The sequence below is a fragment of the Muscardinus avellanarius genome (assembly GCF_963383645.1).
Source record: "Muscardinus avellanarius genome assembly, chromosome: 7".
Lineage (NCBI taxonomy): Eukaryota > Metazoa > Chordata > Mammalia > Rodentia > Gliridae > Muscardinus > Muscardinus avellanarius.
In genome coordinates, this window is record NC_137793.1 from 39,702,922 (window position 1) to 39,719,840 (window position 16,919).

Consider the following 16,919-nt stretch of genomic DNA (forward strand, 5'->3'; position numbering starts at 1 on the left):
GCCAAGAGAAAGCAGCTAGCCAATGAGAGGGCCCAGTTTCATAAAAGCTGCTCTCTGATTGGCCCGATGCGAAAGGGCATTGGGAACAAAGAAAAGTCCCTTTCAGGTACCGAGGCTGAGAGCTTCTTTTGCCTCACTCCCCCCGTGCGTGCGTTGTGTTTCAGTCCTGATTTCAGTGTTGCAGAACAAGCTTGTGGTGTGTGTGCACCAGGGGGATTTTTCTTTTCTTTTTTAATCTTAATTTTTGCTTTGAGAAAAAAATACACAGGACGGTCTGTGACATTTGATGGTCCATCTTCTTTAATAAAAAAAAAATTGTTGAAGAGATACAATTTCCAAAATAAAGCGGCTGCAACCAAACACATTCAATGCAGTTAGAAGGAAAAGGTCAACTCGATCCAATACAGACCGTAAGTACGGTTGCGTGGTGTGTCTCTCTAGAGCACTGAGCGGGGACTTCATGCAGGGGAATGTACGAGTTTTATGCATTGAAAATGAGGAACTAGTTACAGGGTTTGGCTTTTGCGTTTAGTACGACCCAAGAAGGGTGAGTTCTATTCAGTGGAGGGTGAAGCATTGTAACTCCTTCACACAAATCGAGCTTGACTGGGCGCTCGGGGTAACTTAAGAGTAAATTACCTTTTGGGCTCTAACCCAAAGGAGAATAAAAGTGTCACAGCTACAGATCCCGGTCCGCAGTGTCAGGACTCCAGCGCACCTTACCTCCTCTTCTCTCCTCGCCTCTCCTCGCCGGGCAGACCCCCTCCCAAGCCGAGCCTGGGAATTGGGGCAGGGGAAGATCTTTGTCGCCTGTCACATCCAGTGTCTAACAATTTAATATTAAGCAAGGGGATACTCACCCATTACATATAATGGTTATAGCTACTATTTTCCACCCTTTTGGAAAAGCAAGCAGCAAAACCACCATTGGGGGGGGGGGAAGCCCCACCCAACCCAAACAAATCCACACGTAATAACAATGGTGCGCTTATTACAGGACCCAGTTTAGGAGGCAGCAAAATGTTTTTCTTTGTGCAATCCGTGACTTGGGGGGGGGTCCCTAAAATCCAAATAGTTCGGAGGTGCTCTTCCCCTCCCCCAGACGCGCGCGTCCTCGGCCCCTTGGGAGAGCCGACAAATTGGAGTTAAGTTGAGGAAAGGTTTATAAGGTGTTTCTTTAAAACATCTGCTTTGCTCTTGTGCTCAGTACATTTCACTCCTTCCGAACTTCCGAGAGCCTAGATCTCCGAGAAATGTTTCACATTCATAACTTATAGCTTCGCCCACTGCGGGTGGGGCGGCGGCGGGGCAGCGGGTGCGGGGGGAGGGGAGAGACCTTCAGCTTTTTTTTTTTAAAGACCAGATCAGTATTTTCTTGATACGCTTGTCACCATTTTTGTTCTCACGACAACCAATTGAGCCCTTGATCCTCACGTGATGTGAAAGGCTCGCTCTGTAACCAAATCGCTGCTTTTAGATGGTTGGTTCTTGGTGGCTCGCCCTTCCCCCTCTCCGGGCCCCGACATTTCCAGCAAAGCGACTCTCCACTTCCAATCCATCAACAATTCATTACTGCTTTTAGCTTCCAAACGCCAGCTAATTAAAAATACTAAGCCAAGCTCCGAGGCCATCTGACTAAACACAGGAGGGGGTGGGCGAGAGGTGGAGGAGGAGGAGAGAAAAAAAAAATAAATAGAAAGGAGACGCACCGTTTGCTGCGTGTCTAAGAGGGGAAAATTGTCCGGAAAAAGGTCGTCCTTTTTTTTTTTTTTAAATCTTTTTGTTCTTTACTCTAATTATCGAATTACCACATGACTGATTGGCTTGAAGGACACAGGATTTACTCCCCTCCTCCCTTTCGGGGTCTGTACTAGGAACTCAGTTCCTTTTTCTTAAAACAACATAAAACAGGAAAACATCACATCCTTCAGGCTTCCCAGTCTGAGCCCATTTTGAACGCCGTTATTCTCCCCACTCCACCGCCCCCCCGCCCGCCCCGAGCGAATGCTGTTATAACTGGTTTATCAGCTCACTGCATCGTCTGCTCCCTCCTCCTCCACACCTTTCCTTTTCTCCTCTGGCCAGGCTTCTCATCCCACCCTTCCTTCCTCCTCCTCTTCCTCCTCCCATCGTCCTTCTCCCCCCTCCTGGTCTCTTAAGTTAGTTGGAGCAATCAAATCTGTCAGGACGGGCGGAAAAATGCCACTTCCCGACTAACAGGCGGAATCCAGCCCAGATTTTCAGTCCTTTCTTCTTATTCTTTCTTCCCTTTCACTAATTTATCCCGATGTTAGCACATTCTGTCTTGTTACTAGCGGACGCCTGTAGGTTTGCTACACGGGATCATTACTTACCGATCACGGTGACTCTGAAGTCTGGAACTGAAGGCGGAATGAGAAGTTGGAAAAACTTTTTTCTCTAAGCTAGCTCTCTGTCTCTCTTTTAAAACCCTATTATTCTCGATGCTTGTTAAGAGGAAAAAAAACCTTTGGTGCTTCTGTTGTGAATGTGAAACATTATCTTCCAGCTGTACAGTGACACATTTTTTTAAGGAGAAAAGGACTCCTGATCCGTTTGCCAAAAGGGGGGCGGGGAGGTGGAATAATGTTATCGGGTGATTATTCTGGCTGAGATGTGTTATTTGGTTTCTTCCTTCTTGATCATTTGGTGTTTAAGTAAAATGAGACACAGGCCGGTTTGCCGAGTGGAGTGGGAAATGCATTTTGATTTGCTGGCCTAATTAAAAATGATAAAGGATTAAAGGTAAGCAATGTCTGCGTGTGCGTGTGTGTGTGTGTGTGTGAATGTATATTTTTTTTTTCTTGGCAATCAACTGTTAAAAAGGGGCCGATCCCTTTAAAAACCGTTTTAACTGCTCTTTGTCAAACACACACTCATTTGCGGTCATCGAGGCCACCTTGGCGCAGATCACTTAAAGTGTATGTCTTAATCAGTTTCCCTGTACAGTCAGTAGCACCATATTTAACAGGCTGAGCAATTCTGTGACCTAGGGAAATGGTAGAATTGTTTAGGTGCATTTTTTTTCTCTGAAAAGGCAGATTATTAACCTTTTATATAACACTGTCTTTTATAGAGATAGATGATCTTAAAGATGTGTGTGCATATTTTTTTAAAAAAACTGTATGAACTGGTGGGAAAGAGAGGATTGGAGGGTGGTATGTATGTGTGTGGGGGGGATTGTTCGTTGTTTTTCCTGTTCCTTACTGGGAACAAAAACCAGATTGCCCAGACAATTTGTAAAAAGAAGTACTAAAAATAGAAATAAGGAAAATGTAGCAACATCCTCAGAAAACTTGTCTCAGAGAACTTCTAGGGTCTGGTCTTTTAAATTGCAAGAGCGAGGGCATGTTCAGGGCTGTTTAATGCCATTTCCTCTTGTCTGAGTGTTCAAGCTTGTATTTCTGGGGCTTGAGATATCACATGTGCCAGACAAAAATCCTAAACTTAAAAGAAACCCACAAAAAAACCTTTCTGGACTTGAATCAGATCCTGAAGATATTTTAATGCTTTTAAAAAAAGTGATTATCCTTGTGTTGTGGATAAAGGGATTTTCCTTTTAGCTACTGTAAAATGCTTACTGTCATGGGTATGTTTTTGGGGTTGGTTATTTTCCTTTAAGTCTGATATTGGACTGTGGAGACAATACACGAGGCACTTTACTCTCTACCCTTCCCCGAGCCCCTTACTGATTCCCCAGTATTAATCGTATTTTTTATTCTGGTAACACCCAGACAAGAAATATTCGACTTTTCCCCCTTCACAGGAAAAGGTGGACCTGGACTGAAGGGTGTAAAATCCCTGGACACATTCGTGGGGCAGGAAAAGAAGAGGAAGACTGGAGGATTTTTTTTTTTCTTTTTCTTTTAAGAGAAAGCCCAGCGGAGCTAAACGAATGTCCCCCCATCTCCAAAGGAAAGTTCATCGGATTTTTATTCTAGAGAGCCCATCTTCAGGATGTCAGTGAACATTTCTACTGCAGGAAAAGGTGTGGATCCAAATACAGTTGATACTTATGACAGTGGCGATGATTGGGAAATCGGGGTTGGAAATTTAATAATCGACTTGGACGCTGATTTGGAGAAGGACAGACAGAAATTTGAGATGAATAATTCCACCAACAGTGCGAGTGGCTGCAACTCTAAGGATTGTGGAGGTCCGGCCTCCAGCGGGGCCGGTGCGACGGCAGCCTTAGCCGAGGGCCTAAAATTTGCTTCTGTTCAGCCCCCTGCTTCCCAGGGGAATTCACACAAAGAGACCAGCAAATCAAAAGTGAAAAGGACTAAAACTTCTAAGGATGCTAATAAATCCCTGCCTTCTGCCGCCTTGTATGGGATTCCCGAGATCAGCAGCACGGGCAAGAGGCAGGAAGTCCAAGGGCGCCCTGGAGAGGCAACTGGCATGAATTCAGCGCTGGGTCAAAGTGTGAGCGGCGGCGGCGGCGGCGGCCCGGGCAGCCACGGCGCGGGCCCCGGCTCCTCGGCGGCCGCGGGGGCCGGCGCCTGCGGGAAGAGCAAAGACGAGAAGCCAGGTAAAAGCCAGAGCAGCCGCGGCGCCAAGCGGGAGAAGGATGCGGGGAAGTCCAGGAAGGACAAGCACGACCTGCTGCAGGGCCACCAGAACGGCGGTGGCGGCCAGGCGCCCCCCGGGGGGCACCTCTATGGCTTTGGGGCCAAGAGCAATGGGGGCGGCGCGAGCCCCTTCCACTGCGGGGGCGCTGGGAGTGGCAGCGTCGCCGCTGCGGGGGAAGTTAGCAAAAGTGCCCCGGATTCAGGGCTCATGGGAAACTCTATGTTGGTAAAGAAGGAAGAGGAGGAGGAGGAGAGCCACAGGCGAATCAAGAAACTGAAAACCGAGAAGGTAGGATAAAGTCGCCTTCCTGCAGTCACTCCCCTCTGTGTGCGTTTGTGTGGGGGGCGTGTGGGGGGCCTCTGTGTGCCTCGCACTTCGTGCTTTCTGGTTCTTTGTGACACTTCTGTGATACAGTCCTTCACGTTAAATTCTGATGAGGGGGCGCTTGCGGGGTGCAGCGTGGGGCTCTGCTGCTGCTGCTGCGGCTGCTGCTCTGTGCTGGTGTGTGGGTGCCGGTGGGAGGGTCCGAGCGTTCCCAGAGCCCTTCGCCCTGCGCGTGGGCTCCGGGCCAGTCAGCTAGTTGTGGTGTGCTTTTCATGGAAAACCTTCTTCATGCACCCGCTTGCCTTTGCCCCGGTCTGTCTCCTCCGCTCTCATTTACAGGGTCCCTATCATTGGCGTTACTGTGTCCTTAGATGCAGGTCAAGTTCTCTTCCGTGGAGAGGAAGATAGAGGGTTCCAGTTCCCACTCCCACTCACTGTTGTGTTACTTTCTCCAAGATAGTCCCATTAAAGGACATCCCTGGATAGGTTCCCGCTATTGGTCCTGGATGGAACTCCAGGTTTGATGCAGTGGGACCTTGGCTTCATCAAAGTGATGATGGACAAATCGGGATGGTTTTGGTGGCTGCCTTTCCCCCTTGTTCAGTTTTCAGCTAGAGATCTTAATGTTATCACCTGGGTACCTGGAGTCAGTGGGGAGCTGGAAAGTGGTTAGCAGAGTTGAATAGACCTGGACAGATGTTCCTGAAACGTGAAAGCCTGTGAGGTAGTCAGGAAGGGTGATCCTGCATGAGGGAATGGCGTGTCGCACTTGAACCATGTGGAAAGTTGGTTTAGACCATGTGGACCCTTCCTCCCATCTCTGACACTGTCTCAAGGCCTGTAGCTAGACACTGCCTGGGAATAACTGCCCCCAGCAGTTTTGCTGCTTAGGGATGCAGGCCGGTGTCTTGCTGGTCTGGGATATGATGGTTGTACATTGAGTGATGTCTACCCGTGTCCACAGGGCAGGTTGGGAGCTAATTGGGGCGTGAGTGATCTTTCTATAAAATTAATCTTCGGATTAATTCTACAGGTTGTGTCTTGTAGAGGCAATGTTTCATCATGTGGCTCATGGCATGGCTGTTTGAAAATATGCTTATTAAATGATTTGATTTTTGCTCTTTTTTTTACTTGCTCTGAAATTTGGAGTATATGCCTTTGGATAATTCCTTCTTTGTAAGATTATTCATGATTCTCTCTCCAACACTTTTTATTTGTGTGTGTTCAAGATTTCAACGGGAGCATGGGAGTAGAGTTTTTGATTTTAGAAGTTGACGAAAATATATTAAGGTGTAGATAAAAATGCCAAGCTTGCAAAGGACCCCGAACGCTTCTTTTATTCATATTCTCTTGGTTAGACAGTATTTTTCTATTGATGAATTTAAATTAACTTTAAAAAATCCCAGCTTTTGATTCTTCTGATGAAATGTGTAGTTTCCCATAATGTCCACTCCAGGCGTTTTGCAATGTTCTTACTACTTAGTACAGTAGGGCATTTACTTTTGTTGCCAATCGTCTTCAAATTGCAGTTCTAATCTGCTTTAACTATCTAGATGAATTGCCCTAATCCCGTGCTCACAATGGCTGTGGTTAAGGCGTTCGAGGCATTTGATTGGATTCACTGGCTGCTTGGAATGTGGGAGGTACTGCCCTTTTGCATTCCCCTTAGCCTTTTAATCTTCCAGCCAAATGTTCACATTCAACAATTTTGTTTAGCTGGCAATCGGAACATTTCAGGATCTCAAAGGCTGCTGTCATGGCAACTGAGATTAGAGCCCTGGTGTAGGTTCTTCAGTTTTTGTGTTCTTTTCACTTTCCAGTCACAGAGGAAACTGGATGAAGGTCGGAAGAATTAAATTACCCATATACATCTTCAGTCTGAGCAATAGAAATGTGGCCATATGAATTACATAAATGAATAGCAAACAAGTCCTGGTGTGCCTGGGTGGGGGAGGGGAGCGAGCACATTGCCTGTGGAGCCTCTCCTGGCCCTGGATGGGGAGGGAGCTGCACCGCCAAGCTTAGCCACTGGAGTTGGCACCGAGGGCACCTGCGATGGCCTGGCGGGGCTTGGATCCTGCAGCCTTGGGCATTCTAGTCTGTCTAGCTGGGGTGTTGGCTCAGGGTATCAAGATTCCTTAAGCCGTTTTATTTCCACCCCCTCCTGCCTCACCTTCTCAGAATGACTGGAGGAAGCATCCGTCCTTGGCACACAGAGGTGGCACCCCACAGCATGGATGCCACCCAGGGAAGCAACTCTAATTTCACTAACTCATGGTTGTGTCAAATTTGGAAAATGCTTCCTAATGAAATGATACCTATTTAGGAAGGAGGCTGAGTAGGGCAGGGTCTCACAAAATGTTGCAACTCAGGCATCTTGGAGGAAAGTGGTTTCTTTTGGTTTTTACATCTGTACAATGTTTTAATTTTAGCATGATTTGATTATCTGGGTTTGGATAGAGTAAGAGCCTTAAGAATGAAGATGATAATTAGCTTTCAGCCATCAGATGAGGGGCCACTTGTGAAGGCCAAAGGAAGAGCCTAGGTGTGTGTGTGTGTGTGTGTGTTTTATTTTTATTTTTTCCTGTTTGGAAGGTTCCCAGGAATTTCATAAGACTTGCTATCACTGGTTAATTTTCACAGCATGCTTAAATGTCTATTTTTGGTGTGTTTATTCAGTTTCTTCACCATACAGAGTCATGTAAAACATGATAAATTGGACCTGGGAAACCTAATTAAATCAATGAGTGTTCTACTCCTTTATGTGAAAACCACAAGAATGTTGTAAAAGTCGCCACTCCCTTAATACGTGAACAAAATCAAAACATGCCATAATTCTAAGATGTTTGAGCGAGACTTCTATAGCCCATTTTGTGGTTAAGCCACCAGTGACAAGTCTGAAGATGTAGATTTGACGGGTTGGCTGCTGGTTGTTAAAACCTGCCTTGCCCCTCCCCCTCCGTTGTCTTCTTTATGTTGAAGCTCTTCTTTTTGTATCCTCTTTAATGGTCTTATAGTTTGGCTTATCAGAGAGAGAGAGAGAGGCATTCGCTAGGTTAAATAGTTATAGAGAGTACTCGATGGATATGGGTCTATCTGATTGCTAGAAAATTTGAAAATATATAGGAAAAATTTTAAAAGCAGCTGATACTTTAATAGAAATGGAAGACACAGGAGGTCACGTAGTTGGGTCTTAGGGTTCTATATGGTACATATTTCGAGAAGAGAATTATTTCTGTAATACCATCTTGCTTCCATTAAGATGATCCTTGTCATCTTAAAGGTGGTGTCTACAAATGGACCTGTCTATAAAAGAAATCATTCATTTTATTTTATCCTCCTGCAGAAGCCTTTTTACACCTCACTCGGGAATTCTGGCACATTTTCTAAGTGAGTGTGAGCAGTTTAAGAACATATTTTGATTAATGAGTTTTGTGGATGATGTGCTTTTTTTCTTCTTCTTCAAATATAGTGCCCCCTATGAATTCTGCTTAGAGAGTGTACTTTATGTGTGGTGAAACAAAAGGGCAGGAAGGTTAGTTGCTATAATTAAAGAACAAAGTCCATTGTTGTTGGACAGCAAACTGTTTTGAAAACTACATAAGGTATTTGGCTGTTAAAAAACGTTGGTAACTAGAGTTGGTTCCCCGTCACCTTTGACCCAGCCTCTTACTTTTCTATAGGCTTCCTCAGAGGGTGACAGGACTTTCTGAGGTGGGTGCAGAGGGGCTGCCCCTTTCCCAAGGAAGACTCTGAAAACCTATGTAGATTTGAGTATTTGTGTGATCAGGCCCATCACCGAATTCCGAGTTTAGTATTTGAAATCTGTTGGGGTTCTTGGAGAAATATGCACAACCGCTCAAGATTGAGCTAAAAGAGATAATGTTTAGCAACTTCTAATAACTTTGCTAACAGTCTGTAAAACAAAAGGGAGGGGGAATTGATTGTCCAAATGTCATGAGGTTAAGAATACTCTTCAAGTGCAATTGCTTGGCTGCAAGATGGTTTTAATTAGAGTGTTATAAGGACTTATTTTTCCTAAGCAGCATTTTATAGTTAGTAAATGAAATATATGCCGAAAGTGCTAAGCAGAAATCTCCCTAACCACAGAGGTGTTCAATAACCAGATTCAAACAACATGGAAAGTACCATCTGTTCTTCGTTTCCAGCATGAAAAACAGGGATTGAATGGCTGAGATTTGCTCCACTTTTGACAGTGTGTGTCTGTGGTGTGTGTGTGTGTGTGTGTGTGTGTGTGTGTGTGTGTGTGTGTGTTTTAATTTTAAAAAGTTCACCTGGTACTTCATAGAAACTTGAAATTGCAGTAATATGAGCAACACTATGAAAACACATGTTCCTACATTTATTTTAACCAGTTCCACTTTTATTTAAAAGATTTCCAGAAGCTCAGCCATTGAGCACTTTATAGTGGTTATTCAATTCCTGCAGGCACTCACAATGAGGGGGTCAGTTCTTCAAAGATCTGACTAGTTAGTACCTGAATTATTCTGTCAAATTTCTCCGGGGAAAAAAAGGGAGGGCTCCCACGGGCTAACCCTGGTCAGCATTTATCCTTAATCTAATTGTATGATGGTGCTCTGGACTGGTATTTATGACAGACAGACTGTGCTCTTGTTCCGAGTTGTAGCTTAGGATTGTTGATAGCGAGGAAAATATACTTTAAGGATAACTTTTGAGTTCTTGACTTTTAAAAAAGGGGCTCAGATTCTTGATTCTGGGTTTAGTAAGAGCCCTGGGTAAAACATTATCCGGCCTTTGTTTGAGGTCTTTTATTGAAGCTAATGACTGGGCTTGTGCCTCCCTGAGATAAATGACATTATCTCTGAGTGGGCTGACAGGAAACAGACATGTTAATGGTGAAGCTGCGGGGAGGATCTGCTCGGGTTCCGACAAAAGAGTGGAGAAGGGACCCCTGGTTGTGGTCATTAACACGTAATGCATTCTTGCTCTTCCTAAGAGGCCCTTGATAATTGGAAAGCTATTTTAGCCACAAGCACTTAAATAATAAATCTACGACTCCTAGTTCCTTTGCATTCTGAAAAGTAGCAAAGTAATGCGTTTTCGTTAACAAGTGTGTGATATGGTTTTTTTTTTTTTTTTTTTTAGCATGGTGGTGGTTCTAGGCTGTGTGGTAATGATATTTGGAAGAGCTGCAGGTTGAACTGTTCTTATCAGACAGGCTCTTTTAACATTGCGCAGCCATCCCTCTGGTTTAATAGAGTGAAAAAGTGTCTTCAAATCTTAAGGCATTTTTATACTTGAGGATATCTTTTGGGAGGGGGATAAAAATCTTTTTTTTTTTTTTTTTACAAGCTGGGAAAAAGATTTTGCTCAGTGATTTGAATGTGATGAAACCTGCCTTTTGAAGTGTATGTTTAAAAAAAAAAGTCATGGGTATAATTGAGTTTCAATGCAGTTTAAACTCTGCTTCGTGAACGAAGATAATTGCCATGTTGAACACACTCTAGAGGTGTAGGAGAGGTGGAAGGATCATGTTATTCTATTCTTTAATATTAAGCACGGGAAGTTTTTCATAGTAATTATTGTAGCACAACATAGTTTTGATTGCCAGCACTCTGAACCTGCCAGCGATCTGAACATCAAGGGTTTTGCTTGAATACTAAATAGTTTATTCCTTACTTGTACAGCATTCTTGTGTAATGTGGAAGCCAGAACTAAGGAAATACTGGGCTATTCTTGTTTGCCGTATCATGGTGGAAATTAACCTTCTTCCCCAGGATTGTTTTCAATAAATGATAATAATACCCACCTAAGAGTATAGCACAAGAGAACAGGTGAGATTTCATCTCAGTAATGACGTAGGTTGGCATTACAGAGTAAGAAGGAGTCATATTGGTGCCCTGAAATTGGCATTCCATAGGTACGTACACGTACAATATTCACATGTACGTACCTATGAAATAAGTAGTTGGATATAAACATATTGAATTATGGTGGCCTCCTCCTCCTCCTTCTGATTGAACCCAGGGCATTCTACCTCTGAGCTATAACCCCACCCCTTTTTATTCTTTATTTTGTAAGAGGGTCTCACTAAATTCCCGAGGCTGTCCTTGAACCTGTGGTCCTACTGTCTTAGCCTTGGATTAAGGCGCGCACCAGCTCAGTCAGCTATGACTTCATTCTTAAAACAAAAACAAAATGAGAGGCCATGGTTGACTTTACTTTTTACTTAGCAGCACGGGTGTAATTCAGGGGCCTTTCCTCCCAAGCCCAGGGCTCCTCCCTGCTGAAGTTTGACTCCTATCTACTTACTTCTTGTTGCAAATTTTTAAATTTAAGCTGGTTTGTACACCTGAAACAAAACCATTGCAACTAATTTAGAGATGGTTAAACTGTTCAATCTTGGTTTTGACTTCGAATATTCAAGATGGTGAGGCTGACACTTCCTAAGACCTCATGCTGAGTATTTGCTGTATATTGCTTAGAAACACCTTTGGGGATGGAGTAGAAGAGATTATGGGTTTTGCCTGAAAAACTGAAATGATCATAAAACAAATACATTTTGGTAGCTTGGTGGGACCTTCTGTGATACGTAGGATATTGTTGTTGTTTTTACCCCCAGCATAGCTAAGTGAAATTTGAAAGTACACATTACAGTGTAACAGAGAACTCAAAGGGGAGGATGTTTCAGTCCAAACAACTAGGCTTGAAATGATGAGCAAATGCTACTACTGCTGAGTTTCCAAAGCCACTGCCCTCCCCCACACCCTCCCCCACACCCTCCCCCACAGCCCCCACACCCTCCTTTTGATTATTATTCACTATCCCACTCAGGCACTGAGCTTTTTCCCTCCTGGGAAACCTCTTTGTCAGCTAACACCTTGAGAAGACTGTGCCTACAGGGACATTTAGTCATATTCCAATAATGCCATATGGATGCAGCTTTTACAGTTTAAGAGTAAATAAAAATACATTGATTATATTTTGTGTTGTACGTAATGATTTTAGAAAGCAGATATTTAGGTTGTGGAATTGGCTCATTATGTTAACCAGAGAGCAGATGGCATGGTGCCACAGACGTATAATTTTACTTAAAGGGACTTTTAAGGTTTTGATGTGTTTTCTTTCTCCCTTATTTCCCTGATGGCTTCTTTTTTATTGAAGGGTAACTTAAGGAGACCTGGTAGCAATTTTACTGCTTTCCCCTGACAGTTTGAAATAATAGCTCCGTCTTTGGTTGCAGTGATCTTCTACCAGTCAGCTTGATTCTGGTTTTTGTCATGTGGCAGTGAATTTAAAAAAAAGTGTTTGTAGTGTGTTTTAAGAAATGGACTCTTTTATATGCTTCAATTAGCAACAGACGACAAAGTTCCAGTTGGTCACACTTTCATAAACTCCTAGAAGTCACTGTTCATCCTTTTGATTAAAGCCAACTCCTGGTTTGGCTTCTCAGGCAAGCACATCTGGCCCCTGGCTGAGGACACCTTTTTGTGTCCTTAGCCACTGGAGGTTCAGAGGTCATGACTGAGTTGTTCCTAGTTAGGTCAGCAAGCTTTCCCTGTGTCAGAAGGCTGTATTTTTTTTTTTTTTTTATTACAACACTCACCATAGCCTTTGAATTCAGTTGGCAGTTGGTGTTAAGGTACCAATCAATGGTTTCTGTGCCTAGATTTTTAGTTTAACCCATTTTCCACCTAAAACATCACCAGAATGAGTTGGAAAGCATCTTTTAAAACTTTTCTTTTTTTTTCAAAACGTGCATAGCCAGACCAGATTACTTTTGGATTTCCTGTCACCTCCTTGGCTGATTTTATGGGTGGCTCATGTTAAAAACAATAATGTTTGAATTGGAAGGATGGAGACCTCGGGTTTTCTTTCTTCAGAGAGAACTGTTTATTTGTGTGTGGTTTACCACAGTACATGGATAATGCTATCAAATCTGTGCTTTATTATAGGCTTATGACTAGCACAGCAGCATTTGGTTATGTGTTCCTGAGTTTTATTTCTTTGCCAATTCTTTTGTGATGGAAATAAAATCAGAATTGAATCTGTAGCAAAAGAGAAAATAGGTACAACAAATATAAGCTGTCCTCAGAGCCTATTCAAAAGTAAGCGGTGGTGATTCTTAAAAAATCCAAATAAGTGAAATATAGAGAAAAGTAGTTTAATTTTAAGTTTCGTGAAGCTGTGTGGGGGCTGAGAACACTTTGACCAACAACCTACTTGTTGCCCCAACAAGTAGGCTTTATCCCGTCGTATTGTTCAGGGTCTTAAAGGAGCGATTGAAAAGCGAATCGCATCCCCAAATCTTGAAGCCGCTCTGAAGGTGGGATCCGGGTGAAGTAACCGCGTTCGCCTCTGCGTCCCAACGGGGGCCGCTCGATAAAAGGGCGCTGGCGCCTTCCCGCATCCTGCTCCGTTTGGGCAATTGTCTCCATTTACATCCCTCGCCCAAACCCTTCACCAGCCTTTCCCATGATGCCGCAGCAGATGCCACACACTGAAGTTGAAAGCGAGCAGCTGTTTCCATTACTCCATTGCTGTATTAGCCTCCACAATCTGCCTGCCTTCCCTCCCCTCCCCCGCCTTGCAGATAAAGGCGCTTCCTCCGGCTTGGACCTCGGCCTCCCCCAGCTCATCGGCGCGCGGGTCGGCCGGCGGCCGCAGCGGGCTTTCTGGGGAGGGCGCGCGTATTGTTTTGGCTGCTGCAGATGGAGGGCGGGCGGGGGCGTGGCCGCGGGCGGCGGGGCCGGCTGCGCGCTCCCGCGGCCGGGGGCGCGCCCCGCTCCGCCCGGGACCCGTTTACGGCCCCGTGCGCTGTAAATCTGCCAGCTATTCACGACGCCTTCACCTCTTTCTTCATTTGCTCCAGCTTCTAGTTTGACAACGTTCCCCTGAGGCGGAATTCTAATCTGCTTCCAATTAGTTGCAAAATGTGACTGAAATTTCCACATTATGACTGCTGTTTTACTTGCACGCACACATCTAGAAACAAATTAATGCTCTTGAATATTTATTTTTTGAGCCCTTGAATTTACTTTAAGAGGAAGAGTTTCCAACTGTTTGGAATTTGACTTCCAGGATTTGCATCCCCCCCCCCTTGCGAGTCTCATACATATATTAAAACAAAACAGAACAACGATGGTTGTTGGGGTCCCCCTCATCCCTTAATGAGCCTTTGCCATCTTTTCAAGACTTCCTCAAATGCACTGCATATGTTTAAGTTTTGCAAATAAATTTTGTCGTATTTCTAAAATAAACCAAACAAGGATGTTTGGCTAAGGAGGGGCCCCTGCAGTGTTTTTACTAGAACAGAAATACATACAAATTTACTTCTAAATATAGCCCAAGTGTGTTTGGCCATAACACAGAGACTTTTGTTCTACACTTTCAAGTTCTTTTGTTTGATATCCCAAAGCTGTAGATCCAAAGAGATGAACTGGCTGATTAGCTGGTTTGACAAATACAAGACTTGTCACTATAGACACAAAAGGTGTACTGTGAGTCTGCCGTAGGTCCTAGAGGGCACCCTCTGTTGCAGCTCTTGGAGGCTTGGATTGCAGGGGGTAGTCAGTCCTGAGACTTTAGTCCCCTCTTCCCTTTCATGATCCACGGTGTTGAGAGTGGGCTAGGCTCTGCGTTTTGGGGTGGTCTTAACTTTGAAGATCATTGCTCTAGCTCTACTTTTTTCCTTTTCATTGATTAAAGAAATATTTTTACAAAGATGTTCATTCACCTGGTTATATACAGATCTTACAGTTGTTAAAATTTAGGTTGTTGAAAAAGTCAGGTTAAGACAACCGTTTCCTTATTTGCCTTGAAAACTACTTTTCCAAGTACTGTACTTAAGAATTTTAGGACAGGACGGTGGATCTCTAGCTTGGTATTTGAGGGAAGGTAATGCTCTTAAGTTAAAGAATGCAGTGAAATTTACTGGTGCGTTTTATAGTAGAGTTCAGTCCTCAAGCATCTTGGCAGATTGATATCAACAGTAATAATGGACTTTAAAGAGGTGTGAAGGATTTTATTGAATGTAAAGTGGTTGTGTTGGCCACCTCCCTCTGTTACTTAGTTTCTGAGTAACACTCTCACATGTAAATGAATGCGTTCATTGTTTTTTCCAACATCCATGTCACAATCATAAAAACCCTATATGGATTCATTCTTTTTTTACTGCATTTGAATATGCTATTTTCAATCTCTGTAATCTTGAGGTGGGGCATTTATTTCACTGTGTTCAAACAAAACTCATTTTACGTTAAATTTTTATATGTAGAAAATATACATTAAATGATTTTATAAGACCTTATTTTTAGTTGTTTTTGTGCAGAATTGCACACAAGAAGTAGAAATCTCTTCCTTTCTTCTTACTCAATGACTGGTAGTAGAAAGAAACAAAACAAAACAAAAACAAAACCCCAGCCAGATTGAAATCCTAAAAAATTTTTAAATGTAGGCCTTTCAGATTGTACAGACCTCCTAGGTTTAAAAAAAAAAAAAATCCCATAGTGGCCCCATAGTGAAATACTCACAATGGGCATGATTGTGGTAGCCTCTCAAGTCCTGAGGTTCACTAATTACCCTTTAATGAGGTCAGTCTGCCCCAGCTTTTTCCCTACCTTGGGAGGAAAAGCACACAAGACAGTTGGAGTTCAAGTGGATCTTGCTATATTTGCAACTTAGCATAACTGCTTTGAAGGCCCCCAGGGCGCTTAATTGGGGCCTGGCATTTCTGTTTGGGGGGAGACTACACACAGCTCTTCATTGTGCATGAGGAAGCCACTGTACATCTTGGAAGCATTACATGCTTTTGTTGATGGTGCATAGTTTTATAAACTCCAAATGAGCTTATTGCCTTTTAACCATTGGGAGAGCTAAATAATGGGAGAACCTAGAAGTCTCTGGGTTGGGCAGCCGCCAAGCCGTTAAGAAGAAGAAAAAGAAAAAAAAAAAAAGACGAATGAATGGTTTAATTGTAGAGCAAACCATTTGTTTACAGATTACGACTTACCCGGTCACTAAATCCTATGGTCTAAGAGGTCAAAGAATGAGGCTGTAAGGTGCAGCAATTGAATGCTCAGTGTTATGTTTTGTGATCACGCTCAGCTGTTTTTACTCTCTCTCTCTTTTTTTCCCCTGACAAAGGAGGCAAAAAAAAGGATGAATTGTTTAATGGTGAGAACTGCCTGGCCAAGTGCATTTTTAAAGCTGTAAAGAATAATAAAGGGAGAGACCAGGAGGCACGTTGTTACTTTTTAGCTTCCTGCTCAGCAAGCTGAAGTCTTTGGTTCTTCTAGCTGAGAGGGACTAGATTGTTGGCTGAATCTTCCTGTTTGTTGGAATAAGGGGGAAATGGTGGTGGTGCCTGCCATGGAGGTCTAAAGAGTAGAAGAAAGGTGTGTGGGAAAGCGGGTGGTCGGGGAGGGCCTTCGTTGCAGCAACCCTGGACAGTGCCTTCTCCTCAATAGTAGGGACCTTTCGCAGAAAGTCCCCCTATTAGTGGCCCTGTGTCTGAATAGAAGGGGACTCTCCAGCAGTGGCAGTGAAGTGGTCTAGCAATTTGGGAGGGGAGAGACGGTTGCCTGGCAGCCGAATTTCTGCAAGAGCTTTTTAAAGAATCCTTTTTCTTTTCTTTTTTTTTTTTAGGACTAGATTATCTTTAACAGTAAAAGACCAAAAATCATGGCATCTGTCCCGCAGTAGCTGTGGTTCACCTTATGAATAAATGGGTTTATGGAAATCCAGTAAGGTGTTTCTCTGCAAGTGTCATTCCAAACATTCCTCAGCTCGCAGCTTTTATTCTTACATTAATCTTGGGAGTGGCACCCCTTTTCTCAAATGCTTTTACCATTTCTGGTAACCCAGAATACCATTATTGTTACATGAAGTCTGTGTGTTATTTGACCATGAACAACAAGCCCACTGCTTCACTAAGTCATTTGTTGATTACTTGATGTATATTTGATCAGTTGAACTTTTAATGTCTTTTGGCTCCAGGTGAACTTGTTTTTTTTTTTTTTTCC

At 43.6% G+C, this 16,919-nt stretch overlaps 1 protein-coding gene across 2 annotated transcripts in view; it reads left to right on the forward strand.

The window, feature by feature from the left end:
* Positions 1-368: 368 nt before the first annotated feature.
* ZNF608 (zinc finger protein 608) overlaps positions 369-16,919 on the forward strand; it is a gene marked incomplete at both ends in the record, with an annotated part of 108,958 nt that continues 92,407 nt past the window's right edge. Inside the window, one exon of one of the 2 annotated variants that reach the window (XM_080698903.1) lies at positions 369-410. In XM_080698903.1, the coding sequence (XP_080555029.1) occupies positions 369-410 (42 nt within the window). Of the gene's footprint in view, positions 411-3,840; positions 4,879-16,919 lie in introns of those variants that run through there. The other variant, XM_080698902.1, reaches the window with a different exon arrangement.